This window comes from Dasypus novemcinctus, chromosome 2 (genome assembly GCF_030445035.2).
Source record: "Dasypus novemcinctus isolate mDasNov1 chromosome 2, mDasNov1.1.hap2, whole genome shotgun sequence".
NCBI lineage: Eukaryota > Metazoa > Chordata > Mammalia > Cingulata > Dasypodidae > Dasypus > Dasypus novemcinctus.
The window spans coordinates 55,569,827-55,594,626 of record NC_080674.1 but is presented as its reverse complement, the minus strand read 5'-3'; the positions used below and the strand labels follow the sequence as shown (position 1 = coordinate 55,594,626).

General features: G+C 35.2%; 1 protein-coding gene across 1 annotated transcript in view; it reads right to left on the bottom strand.

Moving 5' to 3' along the window:
- MTREX (Mtr4 exosome RNA helicase) overlaps positions 1–24,800 on the bottom strand; it is a 121,194-nt gene that overhangs the window by 20,264 nt on the left and 76,130 nt on the right. Inside the window, exons 18-23 of the mRNA XM_058309088.1 lie at positions 21,815–21,987; positions 20,069–20,137; positions 15,890–16,018; positions 6,818–6,928; positions 4,257–4,445; positions 580–743 (exon numbers count right to left, since the gene is read on the bottom strand). Coding sequence (XP_058165071.1) covers positions 580–743; positions 4,257–4,445; positions 6,818–6,928; positions 15,890–16,018; positions 20,069–20,137; positions 21,815–21,987 — 835 coding nt within the window. The remainder of the gene's footprint in view (positions 1–579; positions 744–4,256; positions 4,446–6,817; positions 6,929–15,889; positions 16,019–20,068; positions 20,138–21,814; positions 21,988–24,800) is intronic.

Sequence of the window (24,800 nt, the reverse complement as noted above, 5' to 3'; positions counted from 1 at the left end):
CTAAATTCCTGACCCACAGAATGCATGAGAGAAAATAAAATGATTGTTGTTGTTTTAAGCTCCTTGGTTTTGGGGTAATCTGTAATGTGGCAAAAGAATGCCAAGTCAGTGATAGCTTGTATCCAATTTTAAATTGTGGACTATAGTATGCTGTGCTATAATTCCCTATTATTAGAAAAATCCTTTAGCAAATCTGTTAAACATATAAAAGGATAACGGTTATTAGACTAAGTTTCAAGAAGGGAAAATGTTCATAACTGTAAAAAGAAAAGTATACAAAATTGTATATAAACTAAGATTACATTTATGTAAAAATCCTTGGATAAAATTTTTTTAAAGGCAAAGGAAATACATAAAAATGTTAAAAGTATCCATGTTAAATAGTGGGATCCAAGTGATCTTTTTATTTACCTTTTCTAATTTCCCAATTTTGTGGTATAAATCTGATTTAATATGGATTGTACTACATGAACTTTATATTTTAAGCCAGTTCTTTTATCCTAAAAATTACTAGTCCTCATTTAAAAAAACAGTATCCCATTTAAAAAGTTTTCTATAGGGGGAAAAAAAAGGTCTTACCTGCTTATCTCACAAGCTACTCGACCTTTCATCTCTATGACATCAGAAGAAGTAGCAAATCCCAACCTTCTTAAAACACGTTTGCGGCATTTGAGTTCATCCATTTGTAGGACAGTTCTTGCTTTCTTCAGTTCTCGCTTTGCAGATTTAATATCTAGTGCAATCTATGGCATATAAAAGTATAAAGGAAATTCAAAAATAAAGTAAAAAATGTAAAATGGGATTTTAATCATAAAATTAAAACAAAATTATTTTATACAGCCAAGACAACTTCCAACATATTTCTCTGTCAAAACTTCAATGCCAGAGGGAAGGGGAACTATTAAGACCATCTCATTAATGGTAAAACTGATTCTCAACAAGAGTGCCAAGATAAGTAAACAGGAAAAAACAGTCATATCAAAAAATGGTGCTGGCAGAAGTGGATCTCCAATGACAAGAAAATAAAGTTGGACCCATAATCTTACTCCATACCCAAAAATTAACACAAAGGAATTGCTACAACATGGATGAACCTTGAAATCATGTTGTGTGAAATAAGCCAGAAACAAAAAGACAAATACTGTATTATTTTTACTGATACGAAATAATCAGAATAAGCAAATTCATACAGCAAGAAACTAGAATACAGGTTATCAGGGGCTGGGGAAGGGGTAGGGAATGGGGATTTAATGCTTAAATCTTACAGAGTTTCTATTTGGGTTAATGGAAAAATTTTGTTAATGGATGGATATAGTGATTGTAGCACAGCACTGTGAATGTAATTAACAGCACTGAATTATATATTTGTGGCTAAAAGGAGAAATTTTAGAAGATACTATGCTATTAGAATAAAAATTTTAATTAAAGCAAAACAAAACATAGGCTGGTATAACACAGTGAACCCTAATGTAAACCATGAACTGGACTATAGTTAATAGTACAGTTATAAAAATGTTGTCATCGATGAATTATGACAAATGTACCACACTAATGCAAGGTGTTAATAAAAGGGTGGCATATAGATTCTCTGGATTTTGTGCATGATTTTTCTGTAAACCCACAACTTTATAAATAAAAAAATAAAGAAACAAATAACAAAACAATGCCAGAGAGATGGGGAAATATGGACGCTTTTTAAGATGCTTTCTCAGGATATTACTTAAGGGGAAAGATGTATCTGAAAAGTTATTAAATACTAGCTAAAATGTCAAATATATGGAAAAATACAACATGTACATGTGAAATTTCTGAAGCAGAAGCAGGAGATGCCAGGAGTAGTTAAAAAGAAATTGGAGAATGTGGCATGACACTTGCTTAAAGGAAAAAGCTAGGTAGGGAAGGAAGTTTACGAGGAGGATAGTGAATTGGATAGCCCTGAGCTAGCTAAGGGAGGCTGTAGGGTATAGAAAAATCAGTGGTGAATTAGGATAGGCTCCCCCAAGACAAGACTCACTGGACAAGTAATCATACTCCTAAAGTACTATTTCTATCAGCTCTAGTTTTTCACCCTTACAAAGTTAGGGAACAGCTTAGAGAACAAGGAAAGAAAGATGAGAGCAAATGACTTTTATCTCTCAACTATATTTTCCCCATGATGTACTGAAATGCATTGCTTCTCTCTGTCCTCAAATAATATCACAAATTTTCCTAAAGTGGAAATGGCTTTAGCAAAGTGAATAGGCAATTATTCTGTAAAAAGAAATATAAGCATAAAATGCAAATATATCTTGAGTTCATACTTTAGAGTTGACAAGTTTTAAAACACAATTATCAGTAAATAATATACACTTCCCAACTAGACAAGAGTATGGTAATAACAAGAACAAGAAAACACAGGAATTCTGAAGTAAAGTCTTGAAGTTCAGAAAAACACTCACAGAAAAGTTTGGGGATTCAGGAGCAGAAATTCAAGGACTTAGGGATTTTGAAATCCCAAAGAATCTACATGTAAACTAGAAGAGCTACTGAACGAATTCAGCAAAGTTGCAGGGTATAATATTAACAAAGAAAAATCAGTTACATCTCAATACACCAGAAACAAACAATCCACAATAGAAATGAAGAAAACAATTCCATTTACAATAGCATCTAAAAGAATAAAACTTATCTAGGGGTAAATTAACCAAGTAGGTGAAAGACATTTACATAAAAGCTACAGAACACTGCTACAATAAAGTAAGATGACCTGAATAAATGGCAAGGCATCCTGTGGTTCAAGGAATGAGAAACTCAATATTGTTAAGATGTCAATACCATTCAAAAATGATCCACAGATTGAATGCAATCCCTATAAAAATTCTAGCAGCCTCTTATGAAGAAATGGAGGTCTAATGTTCAGGATTTTAATTTTAGGTTCACAAAAGCAAGGAAGGAACAGTGCTTTAAAACTATGAAGTAAATACATTACTCTATTAAGCTAAAGAAGTTTCTATTCATTTAGTTATTCAACGAATACTGGGTGTCTACTTGGTAAAGCTGTATCCTTCCATATCCTTATGGAAGGTATGGGAAAGTAAAAATAATATAAAATGAAGTATCAGACCCTAGGGAGATTAAAATTCTTTGAGACAGAAAGATAAATGTAATAATAGTTGGAAAAAGCAAAGTTATAAGCTTCATGGAAGAAGTGACATTTGCAGAGTATAAGAGTTTAGTTAAGAGAAGTGGAAAGGAATCTGCCCACTCAAAAAGGCTTTTTCTAAAATTCATTATTCAGTTTTACTAGATATCATAGCTAATTGCCAATAAAAGCTGAACTACTACCACTTCACACCCATAAGGATAGCGATAATAAAAAATACTGACCCCCCCCCCCCAAAAAAACAACAACAACAAAAAACAAGTGCTGGTGAGGATGTGGAGAATTTGGAAATCTTAATACATTGCTGGTCAGAAGGAAAATGGTGAAGCCACTATGAAAAAGTTTGGCGGTTCCTCAAAAATTAAACATAAAGTAACTATATGACCGAGCAATTCCATTACTAGGTATATAATCAAAAGAAATAAAATATGTCCACTCAAATTTGTACACAAATGTTCATAGCAGTTATATTCATCATAGCCAAAAAAGTGGGGAGAAAAAACATCTCCTGACTGAAGAATGGGTAAACAAAATATGGTATATATATCTATGCAATATAATATTATTCAGCCACAAAAAGGAGTACTGATTCATGCTATGACATGGATGAACCTTGAATACATTACACTAAGTGAAAGAAACCAGACAAAAAAGACCACATATTGTAGATGCCATTTATATGAAATGTTCAGAATTGGCAAATCCAGAGACAGAAAGCAGACTGGGAGTGAGGGTGGGGGAAAGGAATGGGAAGTAACTACTAATGGGTACAGAGTTTCATGTGGTGTGATGAAAATGTTCTGGAATTAAATAGCAGTGACGGTTATATAACTGAATATTCTAAAAACTTTACTTTAGAAGGGTTAATTTCATGATATGTGAATGTCACCTCAATTACAAAAAAATGAGAATATACATCAAGTACCAAACTATGATAAACTGGGTTTTATCTTGTCTTGCTGATTTATTCAAAAGGAACTTCAGAGTTAATAAAGAAGTAGCCAGACATTTTCCCATTTTAGCTGATGAAACCAGTAAGAAAATAAAATGAAAAACATTCAGTTATTTAGTGAAATACGTAAAATTCTACAATAAAACTAAGTTTCTGCCATACCTGTGCTTTTTTTTCACACAGTGTATACACAGTTTCCAAATTTGGATCATTGTGAAGTGGGTGAGAATACATTCGATGCTCAAAAGCCTCTACTTTCTGGATGACTTTTTTCAGCCCTTGATCTTGAATACCCATATCATCAATAGGATCTAATAAGGGAACACCATCAGGAAAACGTTTCTGAACTTCCTGAAACAGAATATTTAAAATTCATTTTTATCTTACAGACAAAATGAATAAGACTAATCCAAGTAATTTTAATTCCATTGATTTCCTTTCTATGTACATGGACAGAAAAATAAAAAGGATTCTGCATATGTAATTTTAACTTTTTTTTCACTTAAATTGGAGGGCATTTTTCCATTACATTTGCCTTTGAAAACTTTTAAATCACTCTGCTATAACTTCCTGATATAGGGATGGACTACAATTTACTACTACATTTAGTATGGTGTAAATTTAGTATGGGTAAGAGGCATGGTGAGTATTAAACAAGCTAATAAGCAAAGGCCCTAGCACACAATAGGTGCTCAATAACCACTGCTTTCTCTTCTTGCAATTCTGTTCCTTTCTCTCACATGCCAAAAGCCACGCAGCAGAGAAAGATTTTATTGTTGTTACATTTTCCCAAAACTCATCTCTTAATTGAAGCCACATCTGATAGTTCTGGATGTGACACAATTTATTGATAAATCCACTACTGTGTATTTTTGTGACTTTTTGTCATTATAAACAATCCTGTATTGAACACCTCTCATGTGTAAACTGTTTTAAATTTTCAAATTATCTCCTTGAGTCAGTTTCCCAGGGAAGGCACTTATGATTTAGAATATACAAACATTTTAAAGGTCCTGATTCTTATTCCTAAAATATTTTTAATGATTAACTGTTAAATTTAATGGGCATGTGAGTTTAGCTAACTGTAGGCTGGTTGTGCCCTTGGAGCGTTTCGGGGATTTGGGCAGGCCTTAAAGGTAGAATAGGATTTGGCTACTGGCGGGGGGGGCTACACTAAGAATAGAATAATGTGAAGTTTGGTGTTCTAAATATGACAATAGTGCATGCCATTTCAAGAGGATATCTTTGTTAAGTGCAGATTGTACAGTTACCAGATACTAAGTATGTCCTACTTAAAGAGGATAATTAGTGTTAGCACGTAATTACAAAATCCCATACATTCAACCTGGTCACCTATACTGCTATAACTCACTGAATGAACTGGGGGAGAGTGTGACCTACAACATAAACTATGGTCCCAACTATGGTGTGGCAGTGCTCCAGGGTGTATCCACCAAATGCAATGAACATGCCACACTGACGAAAAGGGATGTTGATCTGGGGGGTGGGGAGTGGGATATACAGGAACCTCTCATGTTTTTTAATGTAATGTTTTGTGTGATCTATTTATCTTTAAAAAAAAAAAGACAATAAAAATTTGCTAAAAGAAATTGAGTCACAGGCATAAAATTCAGGAATAAAGAAAATACCAGTTATTTTTTTAAAGTTTAAAAAATGAGGAAAACAAAGACTCAGTGAAGTTATCGCAGAAGCTAATGCCAAAGGTGAATTATCTTGTCACCTAACATAGTACAGTATCCTTTCGTAACACCAACAAATAAGAAGAAAGTCTGATTTGTCAAAGGACTTTAAGAAATATTCATATCAATTTAAGATTAAATTTAGCAAATAGAAAATTGACCTGATTCAGAAGTAGAGTCATCGTGTTTTTCAAAATGATGGCACTGTTCATGTTCATTTAACAAGGACCAATATGTATTTATGTTCATAACTGTGCCATTATTTTGAAAATATTAGGAAAACAAATTTCAGTGGGACTTATACTTTAATGAACTTTTATATACCACCAGTCCAGTGATCTGTCAACTCTGTAAGGGTGTTTTTTGTTTTGTTTTTAATTATGTACATACACATAAAAGTTTTATAAAACTGTGAAGAAAAATCATTCATTTCAAGAAGCCCACTTATGGACCCTAGCTTAAAATCCCTATTCTGCACTGAAAGCAGCATCCTATTTTAACTTTGTTTTCTCAGATTCTATTACAGTACAGTCACTACACAGTAAGCTATTCAAATAACTTTAAAAATTACTTTTATTTTCCCTACTGGAAAAATAAAATTTTCTAGAAAGTCACAATTTTTCTTAGTGAAAATAAAATTTTCTCATCCATTTATCAATTATACTTAAAGAAAGGTTAAAAGGCCTGACAAACGATTTTCTATATAAAATATCTAATAACAGGCTACAGTTATTTTCACTTATAATAAAAAAAGCAAAACATATTTTGCTTATAATACTGAAGATTAATAGTCCATGGTATCCTTTGTGAATCTCTCTTTAGTAACTCACTTTGTTGGTGGATTCAAAGACAGCAATCCATATGTAAAACTGCTGTCACTATTTTTACTAAAAAAGACTGCCACTATTGGTACTATTTATAAATAATGTTTAATATTTCTGAAGACAACATTAAAAAAGCATTTCAGTTGTGTCTTTATAACCCTATTTATATTTAATTTTCCAAGTTAACATGTATACATACCTGTATTGATTTCAAAACACTCTGCCTATTGTCCAAAGGTCGAAGGTCCTTGGGAATATAAAGTCTAACACTGCTGATGGCAGACAGGAGATGCACCAAAACTGGAACAACCTACCAATAAAAAAGTATAAAATATTAGAATTTAAAGTACACATTTCAAACTCTGCCATTTCCTAAATTTAACTTGGGCCTAAAAAGGAAGCATTTACAATATGTAACAGGTACAATAAATATATAATAATCATTGTGGAGGGTTCCCAAACTGGAACCCCAGAAGCTTTTTTCTTATGAGACTATATTTAAATGTAAAAAATTATTCTGAACTCTAAATAACAGGCATAGAAATGGGACATAAAAATAAGCAATTCCCTCAATAGAGAATCCATGCTTTATTCATTTTTTGTGTCCTCACTATTTAGCATTTTTTGAATACATAAAAGTACTAAAGCACTATAAAGGCAGGAAAGATTCCCAAGTAAAGGCGCTATTTAAGTTCTGTACAGGTCAAAATGAAGAGGAGATAAAAAGTATTTCAAGCAGAGCAAATAGCGCACTCCAAAAGAATACTAAGAGGGCAGTGAATATAGGAATCTCCTTTTGGTACTTTTGAGTAAGGAACAGTAAGAAAAGAGGGCTAGAACAAGGACGTTATCTTACATAGTAATGATGTCATTATCAGACACTAAAAATTTAACACTAACACACAATATCACCCTTTAATATTCAGTTCATATTCAAATTCCCCCATTGACCTCTAGTTCCTTTATGGGTAGCAGTATTATTATGATCATTATCACTATTTTGGACCCAGGATCTAGTCAAAGATCATTCAGTGTATATAGTTGTCAAGTCTCCTTAGTCTCCTTTAATCTAAAATATTCCTACTTTTTTTGGTCTTTCATGGCATTGGCATTTTTGTGTAATTTCAAATTTACAGACAAGTTGCAACAATGACATAAAGATCTCCCATATACCTTTACTCAGATTCACCAATTATCTACATTTTCTCCCATTTGCTTTATCAGTCATTCTTTTTCTCTTCTCCACATGTACACGTGTACACACACCACAACCACAGTACAAAATATCCACAGAGAAATTCAATGTTGGTATAATAGTATGATCTAATCTATAATCCATATTCAAATTTCATCTACTTTCCCAATAATATGTTATTTATAGCATTCTCCTCTAGCCCCACCATCCCATGGATCAGAACTAGGATCATATATTTACTTGTCATTCAAGTACTTCTTTATTCTCCTTTAATCTGGAGCAGTTCCTCAATCCTTGTCTCTCAAGACCTTGACATTTTGAATACTTTAGGGTCATTATTTTGTAGAATATATTAATATATTTATTTGTTTAATCAAGAGGAAACATCTGATTTAGGTTATGACTTTTTTGCAGAAGTCATGTTTAGTTCTTCTCGGTGATGTTAACCTTGTTTACTTGATAAAGGTGGTATCTGCTAGGAGTCTCTATTGTAAAGTTACTATTGGATTGTTGATTTAAAAAAAATTTCTCATAGTGTTTTATGAAACAAGGATGGTATAATTTTAGTTTCTTAAACTGCTCATGGAAATACCATGAAATGGGGATTAAACAATGGTAATTTATTCTCTCATGGTTTGAGGCTGGCAAATAAGTCCAAAACAAGGTGTAATCAAGGCATCAAAAGGTAATGCTTTCTTCCTGAAGACTATGATGTTCTGGGGATGGCTGTTGGTTAATCTCTGGTTCTTAGCCTGTTATACAGTGGCATCGCCCTGTCTCCCTCTTCCAGGTTGCACTGATTTCAGCTTCTTGCTTCCTACGGCTTTCTCTCTCCCTGTGTCTGAATTCTATTTCACTTATAAAGAACTTCAGTAACAGGATTAACAGACATCCTGACTGGGCTGGGTCATACCTTAACTGAACTAAGTTCCAAAATGTCCAACTTAACAATGGGTCCACACCCACAGGAAACATTAAATTAAGAACATGCTATTCTGGAGTACATACAGCTTCAAATCACCACAGTGATTGAGAGTGAGCTCTAGAATAAAGGTAAGAGTTTAAATTCAGGCTTCAGATAGTTGTGTGACCTTGGGCAAGTTAACTAACCATTCTATGATTAAGTTTCCTCATTCATAAAAGTGGGGATAAAATATGGGAGGTCCGTGGTTCAAACCCCGGGCCTCCTCGACCCGTGTGGAGCTGGCCATGCGCAGTGCTGATGCGCGCAAGGAGTGCCGTGCCACGCAGGGGTGTCCCCCGCGTAGGGGAGCCCCACGCGCAAGGAGTGCGCCCGGGAGGAAACCCGCCCAGCGTGAAAAGAAAGTGCAGCCTGCTCAGGAATGGCGCCGCCCACACTTCCCGTGCCGCTGACGACATCGGAAGCGGACAAAGAAACAAAAGCAGACAAAGAAACAAGACGCAACAAATAGACACCAAGAACAACCAACCAGGGGAGGGGGGGAAATTAAATAAATAAAAATAAATCTTTAAAAAAAAAAAAAGATTTCCAAAATCTTTAAAAAAAAAAAAAGTGGGGATAAAATGGATCTACCTTATTACTGTTGTGAAAATCAAATTAGACAATGCATGTAAAATATTTTAAAAATAGTAACTATATGAAATTTGTAGGGAGATATACAGACTTTATTAAGATCCTATTCTTCGTCACACTCAATTCATTAGTTTCAGCATCCCTTGATTATTCTTGCCTGAGTCAATTATTATTTGTAGCAGTTGCCTAATAGTGATTTTTCTAATATCACCATTCTATCTATCTCAGTATGGACTCATGGATTCTTATTTTTACATGTTAAAATCTTTTACTATCATTTTTTTATTTCCAAATTTGTTTAATTCATTTTAAAATAAGGCATTCTGTAGGTTGAATTTGGTTTGGGGACACCAATTTGTAACTTATGCAAATCCCAGCCTCGTTGGCTGGACAAGGGACTCAGGACATAAAAATAAACAGTAGGGAAAGGTGCACAATTTTCCTACACTGAGGAACAGATACATAATTCAAATAAGGCAAAACATTTAAAAACAATTCATTTGACCCCGGCCAACTAAAAGGGAGGTGAAGAAAGTCAACCACCACACCAGGGAGGCAAGAATGCTTACAAGTGCAAGCAGGGGAATTGTATCCATCATCCACATGGAGTCTAAGCCCCTTCTTGATATAGAGGTGGAGTGGACATAACCATCCCAGAGTCCACAGGATGGAGGAATAGAGTATGGATGACAGTGGACTTACTGATATTCTATTATGGAACTATTGTGATTAGTAATGGAAGAAATTGTAGCATTGATGTGGAGATAGAGGCCATGGTAGCTGCTGAGGGTAGGGAGAGGGAAGAAGAGATGTGATGTGGGGGCATTTTCAGAACTTGGGAGTTGTCCTGGGTGGTACTGCAGGGACAGATGCTAGACACAGTACGTCCTGCCATGGCCCACTGGGTGGACTGGGGGAGAGTTTAAACTACAATGTAAACCACTATCCATGTGGTACATGTATTCACCAAAAGCAATGAATGTGCCACGATGATGAAAGAGGTTGTTGATGTGGGAGGAGTGGGGTGAGGGAGGTAGGGGGAATATGGGAACCTCATAATTTTTGAACGTAACATACAAAAAAATAAATAGAGAAAAAAAAATTCATTTGGTTTTAGAGAGCAAATACATGCTCTACAGACTTGAAGGTGAATTCATTTTGCACAGGTGTATAAGTAATTTCCTTCAAAACAGAATAAAACCATTCTCTGAAGACTTGATTCAAAAGGATGACAAACAACTATCTAACTTTCACCAAGAAATGGCTAACTCTTAGATTGATGAAAGGAAACAGACTATAAAAAGCCCTCTGGCAAATGTCTCCTGAAGCATAGGAAAAGGGATTCAAAGACTTCCCTGATTAGAAACATGAGGTTTTGTAAATGAGGTCAAATATATAAAAACCAACTGAATACCTGCCATCAAAATTTAAACCTCTATATTTACAAGTATTAAAAAACATATCACATTTTGCATACGACAGTTAACTTTCTAAACCCAATAAACTTTTTACAGTTAACAGTGAATTCAGGTTCATGATGTAACATCTGTCTACATAAATTCAAATAATCAAGTTTGGCAATTATTGGAAACTTTCTAGAATGCCAAAATACTTATTTTTATCTAGACCTCTTAGATCTTTGTAAGTTTGTTTTGACTCAATTTTCACCTTAAATAATTATGATGGGTAACAACAGAAGTTAGTAAGCTTTACGTCAAAACAATCCAAATGAATTTCAAACAACATAATTTCTTCAAATTAAAACTAATTGAAATGTAAAACAATTTTTAAAATTTATGAACCCAAAGCAACAAGATTTTTTCGATCACCTGAATTTTAATCAAGTCAAGGCAGAATTTAAACCAATCTGCTTCTGCCTAATTTTTAAATTTTTAAAAGTTACAGTTGACTTCTCAATCTAATTTAAAAGCCTACTAAAGTAATAATCTGTTTAATATGTGTTCATGTTTTCTCTAAAAGCTTATTCTGGGAAACAGCGAAAATGGTGGAAACAAGGACCTCTGAAAACCCTCTTCTCCGTTAATGCATGGCGACACTGGCAAAAATTGTCGAAACCACCTTCTTCAGAATTCTAGAAATTAATCAAAAGGCTTGAGTCATTCTGAAGAGTGTTTATTCAAGAAAAATGGTTGAACTTTGGTAATAATAATGAGCTCTGTGGCATTTTAACTTGCTCTATTTCCATGTTCACTTCTCCAGCTCCACGACAGTCTCAAAAAACAAGAGTGCACAATCATATTGAAAACCAACAGCCTGGCGCCACTGGAGGAGGCAGAACAGGGTCCCAAGTCCTTCAAAACCACATGCTCAGAAAAATGGCTGTCTTTATTTGATCTGACACAGAGCTGGCCCACTGCAAACAGAGTTTTCCCTGGAGGCATTTGTGGAAATTAATCAGAGGCAATCAATGGTTTGGCATCTTGCTTAGATATCTTAGTTACCTGAGGGGATAGATAATGGAGTAAACCATAGGCTAACCAAAAAGCTTAAAAGGAAAAATTGGGGAATAAGATGTCTACAGAGAATTCTGAAAAGCCTCAATATGTTTGGGGTATCTATAAGTACACATGCATGCCCATGTCTGGTTTTCCTTGAAACTCTGTGCAGGAGGAAGTAAAGGTCAAGGCGGAATTTTAAACAACCTGAATGAGTGCTGAAAACATGCCCTAACACACCAAGAACCCTCTTCAAAGTCTGGAAAATTTACTGGCTACAGGCATGTAAGGAAATCTATTTAATCATCAGCTGACCACAAAGTTAACAAGCAGAGATTTCAGTGACCATACATGATAAAGAACACAGAATTTACAGAATTGGTTCAGAAAACTCACTAAACAAAGTAAATAAATAGCAGCAAACCCTGGGGGTAGAGGAAAATCTGATTTCCAGAGTTGCCACATGATAGTTTTTACAATGCCAATTTTCAACAAAAAAAATTACTAGACCTATAAAGGAGCAAGAAACTAAGGACCTGTTGGGGATTGAATCATGCCCCTCATAAAAGACATATTCAATAGTGTTCCTACGTGCGTGAACCCTTATAAATGGACCACTGAAAATGGTTAAGTTATAACCAAAATGAAGGAGGGTGAGTCTTAATATAATATGGCTGAAATCATTATAAGCAAAGGAAATTGGACACAGAAGCAGAAGCCAAAAGTTAGAAGACAAACACTGAGAAAAGGAGACCATGTGAAGACAGAGGAGGCAGAGACTGGAGTGGTGCAGTTAACAGAACCCAAGGATTGCAGCAAGCCAGCACCAGAACACAACAGACTCTGGGAGAAAGCATGAATCTGTCAGTACCCTCAGAGTGGAATTCTAGCCTCCAAAGTTGTAAGACAATAAATTCCTGTTGTTTAAGCCAATTAGTGTGCAGTAATTGTCAGAGCATGCCTGGTAAAGAAAGATAGGCCTAAACACAGGGGAAAAGAGCAGTCAAAAGAAACTATTCTGAAGAAGCCCAGACCTTGGGTTTACTAGACAAAGACTTTATATCCGAAAGGATCTGATTTCAATTTGTAATAGTATACTTCCTATGCAAACTTGAGAAGTGCCATAACTGCACGTTTCCATTGTTTCCATCACATCTACTGATGGGCATCTCTATTCTCAAACACTTGTTAAATATCTTAAAGTGTACAGTTGTGACTCGTAATATTCTATTCCAAGTCCTTTTGTGGATTTTTTTACCTACTGCTTGAATGATTTTAGCCAGTTCCTGGACTAGAGGGAAAAAAAACAACAAATTATTTGGTATAACTTATGTAGACCCTCTCATTATGGTCTTTACTTCCTAACACTGTTTGTGTCTTATTTAATGGTGATAAAGTGGCTTCTACAAGGGAAGGTGGTAGACACACCTGAAGTTAGCAAAGGAAGAGGGACAAACTTAAACACTGTCTAAACTGCTAACTTTTGTTAATCAACTATAGTCCAGAGCTGGACACACTCACATGCACAAACATAAACACACATATATACACACACACTATAAACAAAAAAATTAAAACGAACCCTTTAATGGAAAAATAAGGATAAGAGTATTTATTTCAAAAGTATAAGCAAAAGTCACTTTAGGAAGTGTTCCTGTACAGAGCCCAATAAAAACCCACACCCTGAATACTGCTAAACAATCACTAAATTTGACAGCTGAGATTTCCTTATAAACTACCCATGGAGCTATTTTCCTGGGTCTAGGATCCTTATAAAATGCAAACAAATAATATGTTTATTCCTTTTCTTAAGGTATAGTCCTTTCACTATTTTATTCTCATGCCTTTGTCAATCAAGGATATAGAATAAAACTTGAAGTTCTTTTTAAAGAGGGGTACTTAATGCTCTGCAAATGTTGCTATCTCTGCTGGAAATGCCATTCCTGTCAGAAAATTCTAATATTCCTACAAGTGTGCTCAAATCTCACTAATATCTTTGCAAAGCCTTTTTCACTAACCCCCACCCCACCCCATCCCCACAGCAGTCAGAGGATCCATCTTTAATGTTCTTCTAGCTCTTTGAGCACAAAATGCTTCCCAATTAAGCAGAAACTTCCTCAAACTCAGAGACTTATCTATACATTTATCTAATGTTAAGAACTCTAATTATTTTAGCAGTGTAAGCTGAAGTAAATTGAGTAGCAATAGAGAAGCAGAGGAAAGGCATTTAGTTTGCCCAGAGTTCAGTGAAGGCTTCCTTGGAGATGTTTGTTGAACTGACCAAATCATGATTATTAGGTACTGCAAAGCTTCTTAGAAAGATGAGGTAAAACAGGTGCAGCTGCTATGCTTCATAATACTTTGTCTTAGAATAGGGAAAGGCAGAAAATAGGTTTCAGTTAAACTGTTAATAAGTCCAATATATTAGTCACGGCTGCCTACAGGATTTTCTTGGAAAAGAGTCTAAGCTTCCAATGTGACAAAGTTCAATGTCTGCCATGTGAGACAGAGCATTCCACATATTTGCCATTCAAAGTTAGAACAACTTCTAAGGTCATTTTCAGTACAATGAAGAGATGCTGAATTGTTTGAGTTTTAGCGTCATTTATAGTTAGGCAATCAGTAAACAAATGTTAGGCAAGCAGCATATAAATTTCACCTGATGGGTGGAATTCTGGAGAAGAACAAACAACAACAGGGAGGAACAAAAATAAACGCTAAGTGGTATTCAAAATTATAAGTATTTTTTTAAGCCATCACTTAAAAACGCTTAATAATGAACTGCCTTTTAAAATAGTGCCAATCGCCAATCCCAAAGTCATATTGACCCAAAGAAGCAGCCTATAATGCTACTGAGGCAGAGTTTTCTTTCTACACATCAAAGTTTCTTATAAAAAATATCATTACAATGATATTTCCTAAAAGACTAGCCAATTAGGCATATATTTAAGCAATGTTTGTTTTTTTTTTAAGATTTTTTATTTATTTCTCTCCCTTTCTTCCACCCCAGCTGTCTGCTCTCTGTGTCCATTCGCCTTGTGTTCTTCTGTGACCACTTCTATCCTTATCGGCGGCACCGGACTCTGTGCTTCCTTTTGTTGTATCATCTTGTTGTGTCAGCTCTCCATGTGTGTAGCTCCATTCTTGGGCAGGCTGTACTTTCCTTCACGCTGGGCGGCTCTCCTTACGGGGTGCACTCCTTGCACGTGGGGCTCCCCCACGCGGGGGACACCCCTGCATGGCATGGCACTCCTTGCGCATATCAGCACTGTGCATGGGCCAGCTCTACATGGGTCAAGGAAGCCCAGGGTTTGAACCGTGGACCTCCCATGTGGTAGGCGGACACCCTATCCATTGGCCAAGTCCACTTCCCCAATGTTTTTGTTGTTGTTGTTGAGGTATCTGGAGCTGGGGACTGAACCCATGACCTTGTATATGGGAAGTCAGCACTCAACTACTGAGCCACATCTGCTTCTCTGAGTTGCTTTTGTCATCTGTTTTGCCTGTTGTTCTTCCCCCTCCTCCCCTCAGGAGGTACAGGGAACAGAACCCAGGACCTCCCATGTGGTAGGTGGGAGCTCAACTGCTTGAGCCACATCTGCTCCACTGAAGCAATGTTTTAAAACAACAAAATTCCAGTATAATGAAGCCACTGATTATACACTTTGGCTCAAATAGCCAGAAACACCAGCTATGTACAGTGGGGGAAGCATACCGAGATTGAGGTGAGATTTTCTTGTTATTTCCATGGGAATGAAAGTAGCACGGATAGAGTCAAAGAGTAAAATCAATCAATTATAAAGATGGTTAACAAAACACATGAAAATTTAAATAATTCTTTGTCCTTCACTTTTCCTAATTTGATTAAGGAAAAAGAAAGTTTAAGCCCATTAATCATCCTAGTGGTATTTTGGATGGCTCTTAATATACCTCAAAATACTCTGAAAATATCCAATTTAGAAATCATGACAGTATGTTTACTATGATCACAACAATCAGGAAGTCTAGTGATTATAAATAATTCATAAAATATCTGAAATACAAAATGAAAATTAAAGTACAAACCTGCATCTCTCCTTTCTCATCAGGTTTTGCTGGTTTTGCAGCTTCAGTAGCTGAATTTTTCAAGCTCTCTTTACTACATCGCAGAAGCACTTCTACTACATACAAAGGATCCAGCTCACCAGAATTTGGCTAGGAAAAAGGAAGATTAAACCCAGAGCTCATTAATTCTTAAAAACTAGCCCACACATTTTAAATTCCATGTGTACAGAGACTACGTTTTCAGCATTTAGGATCATGCCTGGCGCAGAGTAAATGTTAATTTCATGAAGGCTATCCCTCTGTATCCTTCAACATGCTGCATGGGATAAGAAAACACAGAAAGAATAACTTGATACTTCTGAATTATAATTTAACAGTATGATCATAAAGAAATCACTGACAACTGTGATCTTATGCAAGAACTAGAAAAAGAAACTGAAAGAAATTATCACTATGAGAATTAATCTATATCATATCATCCTGATTAACGATGTAAAAAATATTTTATTATATTGCTCAGTGTAACAATACTCCTGTGCTAAGATTCTATTATCATTTAATAAAAGTCTAATAGTCTTATATTTTCTAATAACCATAATTCACAAGATCTAAGGACTAATCACATCTGCACTGTGATAATTTGAGAGCAGTATCTTTTAAACATAATAAAAGACTTTTTAAAATAAAGATCTGCTTGTTCCATTTTAATGAAATATTTGAATTATCTCTTTTGCATAAAACAGATGAAATGAAAATTGTTTTACTTGAGAGGGATAGGCCTGGCAAAGACCTCCCCCCACCCCCACACAATTCCTGTTAAAGAATAAGTAACTACCAAGAAATGAAAATGAATCTATATCTACAATGAATTGCTGCAACCAAGTTCCAATTGCTTCAACAATAAAACATTTTCTTTTCTTTTTTTCTTACATGTTACATTAAGAAAATATGAGGTCCCCATATTCCCTCCTACCCCCTCACCCCACTCCTCCCACATCAACCTCTTTCATTAGCGTGGCACATTCACTGCATTAGGTGAATACATTTTGGAGCACTGCTGCACGACATGGATAGTGGTTTACAGTGTAGTTTACACTCTTCCCCAATACACCCAGTGGGCCATGGCAGGACGTACAATGTCCTGCATCTGTACCCCAGTACCACCCAGGACAACTCCAAGTCCTGAAAATGCCCCACATCATATCTCTTCTTCCCTCTCCCTACCCTCAGCAGCTACATGGTCACTTTTCCCACATTTTCAAGAATAAAAATAAAATACAATCACAATTATTTTATATCGAGTTTAAATTTCCTCAAAGAAAGCATAAACTCTATTTTCTCATCCAAAGTTAAAACTAGTTTTTCCCCAGCACATTTTTTTCCCCAAAAATACTGTTTTAAAAGAAGTTTCAAAATACTTCTTGGCTGCTGTAGACACAAAAGCAAAGCTAGACAATTTTTTTTGACTAGACGATCTCTATCAGCAAAGATTATGTATATGCAGATTAGTCATTATAAAATGATTTTTATAAGCAATGAACTAAATAAATAGGTATGGCCAGCTGTCAACTCTTCCACTCTTCCTTAGGAGCAAACAATTAAAGAGATTCAGTGATTGTTACAGCAGTTTTTTAGAGGAAAAAATCCTCTCAGTAAGATGAATTCACAATTTGATGACTTAATTAACTTAAAGAAGAAGCATGGGAGTATTTGGGCAGAGAACTTAAAATTTATGCTCAATCTTTAAACTGAAGTATCTAGATAATCTAGAATTATGTTTTTGGGTTTAGTTCCAATTATTTAGCTAATTTATAAATTAAATATTCTCCTTCTGTAAAATAAAACACGAATAACAGAAATATGTCATTTAGAACTGAAGGGTATCACACATAATCTTCCTCAGTGTATAGCTTCCCAAACTACATTACTAAAATACCCTAACGTGTTAATAAGGAAACATCGGAATCCTTCTTTAGTATAGCATTAAATGAAAATCTGTCGTTAAAATATTTCACAAGATTAAATAATTGCACTTTCTTTTTCCTAACGTCTCTTCATCCTTTTAAAGGTGGCTCATTTCCTACTATAAACTGAAATTACTAAATAAAACATCATTGATATTCCAAAGCTTGTAGAGTATACAGAAATAAACAATATTAAATAGATATTTACAACTATATATATGTATTTTTCTTCTAAATGCCTCAAACTATTTTCATTTCTCTGTATTCTCCCTCTGTTGTACTCTTATCACCCACAAACATCTTTGGGATTAGTATTCTAACCTAGATTCCAAAATCAATAAAAACAGACCACACGTTTTTTGGGGGGAACAGAGAAATGTAAGCAGTTAAGTGGAAAAGTGAGTTTCACCATCAGTTTAAACAGAAAAAAAAAAAATTACATTCCTCTCTCTGACCTATCCCATCTTTGCTGTCACCAACCAGCAATTTTTTTATACATGGGTTAAATATCAACACAGGCAAATAATTTAAAATTCTATTCACTGTGTGTGTGTATGTATGTATGCAGGTACCTATTTGCTTACCTATGTTACAATTTTTCTCTCCTAAAAAAGGTAAAAACTGAGATTGACTCTGGCATGAGAGCTTCAGGAGCTTTTGGGATTAGCCTCCCAGCAAAACTGCAAAAACCTGTAAGCTGTGGTTACACCCTGGAGAGGCAAGCCAAGAAAATCAGAGACTATAACCCCACTCTCCACCAAGTGCTCAGTTCTTAAGGGGGTTGGGTAGAATGACATTATATCCAACCCTGGCCAGTGTGGTACCAGTGTAAGGATAAGCAAATAGACTAATTGAAGAAAACTGGGAGTACAAAAATAAACCCATGGTCAACTGATTTCAAGAAGAATGCCAAGACCATTCAGTGGGAAAAGTATAATAGTCTTTTCAACAAGTGGTGCCAAAGCAACTGGAAAACCACATTCAACAGAATGATGTTGGACCCTTACGCCATAGCACATATAAAATACAATTCAAAATGGATCAAAGGCCTAAATTTAGAACTAAAACTGTAAAACTTTGAGAACCCTCACGCACTGCTGATGAGAATGTAAAATGATATAGCCACTTTGGAAAATAAGTTTTGCGATTTCTCAAAGTTATCATTTGACCCAACAATTCTAGTCCTAGGTAAACACTTAAAAGAAATGAAAACCTATGTCCACATAAAAACTTCTACATGACTGTTTAGAGCAGCAGTATTCAAAGTACGTCAAAGGTAGAAACGGGGGAGTGGATGTAGCTCAGTGGTTGAGCACCTGCTTCCCATGAACAAGGTCCTGGGTTGAATCCCCAGTACTGCCTATTAAAAAAAAAGAAAAGAAAAAGTAGAAACAATGCATGTGTCTATGAACTAATAAAGATGATATATCCACACAAATGAAATGTTATTTGACCACAGAAAGGAATGACATACTGATACATGCTCCAATGTGGACAAGCCTTTAAAACATTATGGTAAATGAAAGAGATCAGTAACTAATGACCCATTTCACATGCTCCAATTTATATGTACTGTCCAGAATAGGCAAACTCATAAAAACAATGCAGATGAGTAGTTGCTTAAGTCTGGAACATAAGGGTAGGAGGTGTAAGAGAAGAGGGTAGATATTAATAGCTAAAGAGTACAGGGTTTCTTTTCAAGGTGATGAAATGTTCCAAAACTTAATGTAGTGATGGTTGGACATATCTGTGAATATAATAAAATCATTGAACATAAAACCATTCAATTGCACACTTTGAATAGATTATATGCTATGTGAATTACATTTCAAAAGAGAAACAAACAAACAAAAAAAGTTCAAACCTATAGTGAAAGGAATCTACAGTTCTAGCAGTCCTTGGAGATAAAAACATTGTGCTGTAGTAATTCTAGTTTTCAGTGGCAAAAGCTGATTTTTTCTAATATTCAATTTAAAAAGTACAATTATGTAAAGGACTGATGAATTCAGAAAATAAATATACATTTTCACAAAATTAAATTGGTTTTGTTGGGGAAATAACTATCATTTTAAGGAAAAAATTTAGGATTATGCAAAAAACTTAACTTCTTATGGCGGAATTTTGTACAGCAGCTCTTAAAGTAAAAATATTTCTACTTTGCCCAATTTTATGGAGTTTGAAAAATTACTTCACTAAAAAATGGATATAGAACTCTATTTTAAGGACAACAGTTTACCTTAACATTTGACTTTTTTGAGAAATTCACCACTACTCCCCAGCCAAAGTCATCTCCTTCATTCTTCACCTGAAAAGAAAGCAAAATTAACAAGAATAATGTTTATATTCAAAAGGCTATTTTAGCCTTCACTACCTCCATTATAGGCTAAGAAAACTTCGGAGTTTTAATTCCTATATATTTTTTAAAGATCACTACTAAATTTAAGGAACAAGATATTAACCCTACAGAAAAAAAAGAATCAATGTCAAACACAGTGAACCCAGAGGCGGTTGAGAATTGTGGTTATGGGTACAAATACAAGAGAGTCCGTCTGTAAACTAGCAGATGTACATCACTATTCCAGGATGATGGGAATATGGAGAAGCATGGGAAAACTACAACTGGTGTGACCTATAGACTGTGGTTAACAGCATTACTATAATATTCTTGCATCAATGCCAAAGCTGTACTGTGTTGATAATGGAGGTGTATGGAAAAAGTATGTCAAATGTATGCTATGGACCATGATTGGTGATAATAGTCAGATATTGTTCATAATCTGTAACAAATGTAGGAGTTGTATGGGAACCTACACATCTGTATGATTGTTTTGCAGGTTTGCAATATCTGTAACAAAAATATACTTTTAAAAAATAGTTATGGGTTGGGGGAAAAATACACCAAGTAAGGACTATAGTTGGTAGTAATATTTTGACTATGCTCTTGCACAGTTTGTAACAAATGTGAAACAAATGTTACACAACAATGCAAAGAGATGGTAGAGGGGTGACGCATGAGATCCCTATGTGATGTTATGTATGTTTATTTTGTAAGTTCACAATCTTTACTATACGCTTATTGTTTATGTGTGTTGACGTATGAATGATATATTTCAATAAAAAATTAAAAATTAAGGAAAAGATGTCAAATTTTACAGGTCTCTACAACAGAAAAGAATTGGAACCTCTTAATTGGCAAACAAATGTTAAAAATGACATGGTGCTATTTTTCACAGTTCTGAGACTATATTAAATGTATAAATTTATCCAGAATTTGAAATTGCCTCATTTTAAACTAACGTTTCATAACTGGAACTACTTCACATATAAATTACTAAATGTAGGTCTACTTTAGCTTAAATCCCTAAGAATGAAAAATAGTGTTGATAAAAAGGCATTCACATAAGTCCTTTAGTCAATGCCATGTGAAAAGGTAAAGAAATATAATTAGTATAATGTTGCAGCAGAAGAAAAAAAACTTTTTACCAAAGTAATAAAAAAAGGGCAGCAAACTTGGCCCAGTGGTTAGGGTGTCCGTCTACCACATGGGAGGTCCATGGCTCAAACCCAGGCCTCCTTGACCCGTGTGGAGCTGGCCCATGCACAGTGCTGACGTGCTCAAGGAGTGCCCTGCCATGCAGGTGTGTACCCCACACAGGGGAGTCCCACATGCAAGGAGTGCGCCCCATAAGGAGAGCTGCCCAGTGCGAAAGAAAGTGCAGTCTGCCCAGGAATGGTGCTGCACACGCGGAGAGCTGACACAACAAGATGATGCAACACAAAGAAACACAGATTTCCGTGCCGCTGACAACAACAGAAGCGGACAAAGAAGACGCAACAAACAGACACAAAGAACAGACAACGGGGGGGGGGGGGGGGGGAGGGGAGATAAAGAAATAAATCTTAAAAAAAAAAGGTAATAAAAAAATAGAATCTTTATCCAAAATATATTTTTAAATATCAAAATATGCAAATAATGACATACCTTTACCAAACGACCAGGTTGTAGAAATGGTAAGCAGTATTTTGGTTTGTGAATGTATTCTTCAATTTCTTTACCCAGTTTGGCAAGTTGTTGTCTAATCTTATAATAAATGATTACACTTTCTTCATTGGGAATTACTATTTTATTATACTGTTCTTCTGAGCGCTTCACCTCTATAAATAAACACATGTAAAACCTCAAAAAATTATGTACCTTATATAAATTATACACAAAATATATATGTATATTTCCTACTACAATTATAGGAAACAAAGTCAGTTTGGACAGATTACATTACATTAGAAGTTTTGAAGAAAAAATCCTTCAGAGATGTAGCTATTTTAGTTAAAGTTAACTAAAACAAAAAACTTAGTTCCTCAGTTGCAACAAGCTACATTTGCAATGTTTATTGGCTACTAGTAGAATGTTCAACAGCATCAAGCAGCAACTGCATGGAAAGCACAGGCACAGGAATATTTATTTCCACCATTACAGAAAGTTCCAGTGGATAATGCTATTTTAGACCTCTGAGTAATACGCCAGTTGAACTCTTAGTAAAGAATCCTGCTCTCTAATTTTATCAGGTTTCCAACACCACCTGGAACTAAGTCTCTAAAACTGTAGACAGGTAATTCAACTATGCTTGCCTCTCTACTTAGTCAGTGGCCAAAATACAAGCCTCTTTCAGCAAATGTCCACTCATTTAATCTAACCATCTATGATGCTTTACCCTGACCCAATCCACTGTTTCCACTGCTAACCTCTTTTCCTAATTCACTCCATTATGGCCTCATTCCACTACAAAAAATACAGGTAACATAAAATTTACCACTAGTGATATTTAAAGTATACTCACAATGCTGTGCAACCATCCCACCACTATCTAGTTTCAGAATATTTTTATCATCTCCAAAGGAAACTCATACCCCATTAAGCAATCATTCCCCATTTCTCCTTCTCGCCAGCCTTTGGTAACTGCTTCTTACTGATTTTAGTCTTGTAGTTTTTAACTATGTTTTTCTGATAATCTGTATACTGACATAATGTGTGTTCTTATTGATAACTTTCTCCATTATTCACTTGTAAAAGTTCTTCAGATATTCTGGATACTAGACTCTTACCATATATATGATTTGCAAATACTTTCTTCCATGCTATGGGTTGTCTTTCTGCTTTCTACACTAAACAAATTTTGATAAAGTCCGATTTATCTATTTTTTTCTTTTCTTGCTCATACTTTCTTGGTCTTGCCAAATTCAAGGACATGAAGATTTACACACGTTTTCTTCTAAAAGAGTTTTATGGTTTTAGCTCTTATATTTAGGTCTACAATTCATTTTGAGTTAATTTTTTATATATGGTGTGAGCTAAGGTTCCAGTTTCATTCTTTTGCAAGTGGCTATCCAGCTGTCTCAGCACCATTTGTTGAAGAAACTATTCTTTTCCTATTCACTGGTCTTAGAACCACTGTCAAAAATCAACAAAATATGGGTGTATTTCTGGACTCTCAATTCTATTCCATTGATATATGTCAAACTCCTCTATCTCTATGTGAACAGTACCCATACCTTACAAGGCTATAGTTGGGGATTAATTGATAAAAGATACAGGAAGTACCTACCTAACAGTCTGGCACATAATAAGCACTCAGTAAAGATATTACAACTGTAATATTCTTTTTATTATCATCCTCAATCTCTTCACAGATTATTCTCACTTCTGTTCTTTTCCATGCCCTGAACATACCACATCGCCCTGGTTACCTTTAACTGAGCTGTGTAACTGCTTGCAAGAACTGTATTCCATTGATTAAAAACAGAGAATGTTACCCAGAACAGTAAACATTATGGCAATAAACAGGTTATCAGAAAAAGAAATAGTGAAAAACTATATAAGAACATTTGATAGACTAAAGTCAATAGAATCTATATAAGAAGAAAAACTGACATTGAAATGATATTGCTGCTGTCCCACCAGAGTAACAGAAAAGTAAATAAGAGCTATATGAGAAGGAAAATTGACACTGAAATATTAATGCTGCAGTCCCACCCAAGTGAAAGGAATCAAAGTTTGCAGGAATCAGTGGAACAATAACTAATCTGCTTTCTGACTTTATGGGTTTCCCTATTCTAGATATTTCACATACATGTGGTCTTTTGTGACTGGCTTCTTTCACTTAACATAAAGTTTTCAAGGTTCACCCACACTATAGCATGTAGCATACCTTCATTTCCGTTTATGGATAACATTCTACTTTAGAGATATACCACAATTTATTTATTTGTTCATCAGTTGAAGGACATATGGGTTGTCTCTACCTTGTGGTTATTATGAATAGTGCTACTCTAAACCATCATGTGTAAGTTTTTGTTTGACTATCCATTTTCAATTCTTTTGGGTATATATCCAGGAGTAGAATTGCCAGTTCAAATGGATAAATCTATGTTTAACTCACTGGGGAACTGCCAAACTGTCTTCTAGAGCAAACAAACCAGCATGTAAAGGGGTGCCAATTTCCTCTTCAACACTTGTTATCTGGCTTTTTTTTTTTTTTGAGGTACTGGGGATGGGGACTGAATCTAGGACCTCATATGCAGGAAACTTATGCTCAACCACCAAACCACATCAGTTTCCTGAGTTGGTTTTTTCATTTGTTTTGCTTGTTGTTTATGTTTTTTTTTCAAGAGGCACCATGAGGAATGGAACCTGGAACCTCCCAAGTGAGAGGTGGGCGCTCAACCGCTTGAACCACATCCGCTTCCTTATCTGACTTTTTACTATAGCCAACCTAGTGCATATGAAGTGCTACCTCACTTGGTTTTGAATTGCATTTCCCTACAGACTTACAACGTTGGATATTTTTTCATGAGCTTGTTGGCCATTTGTTTATCTTCTTTGGAGAAATGTATATTTAAGTCATTTGCCTATTTTTTCACTGGGGTGCCTTTGAAATGGTAGCCCTGCTGCCCCAATAAAATAATACTAT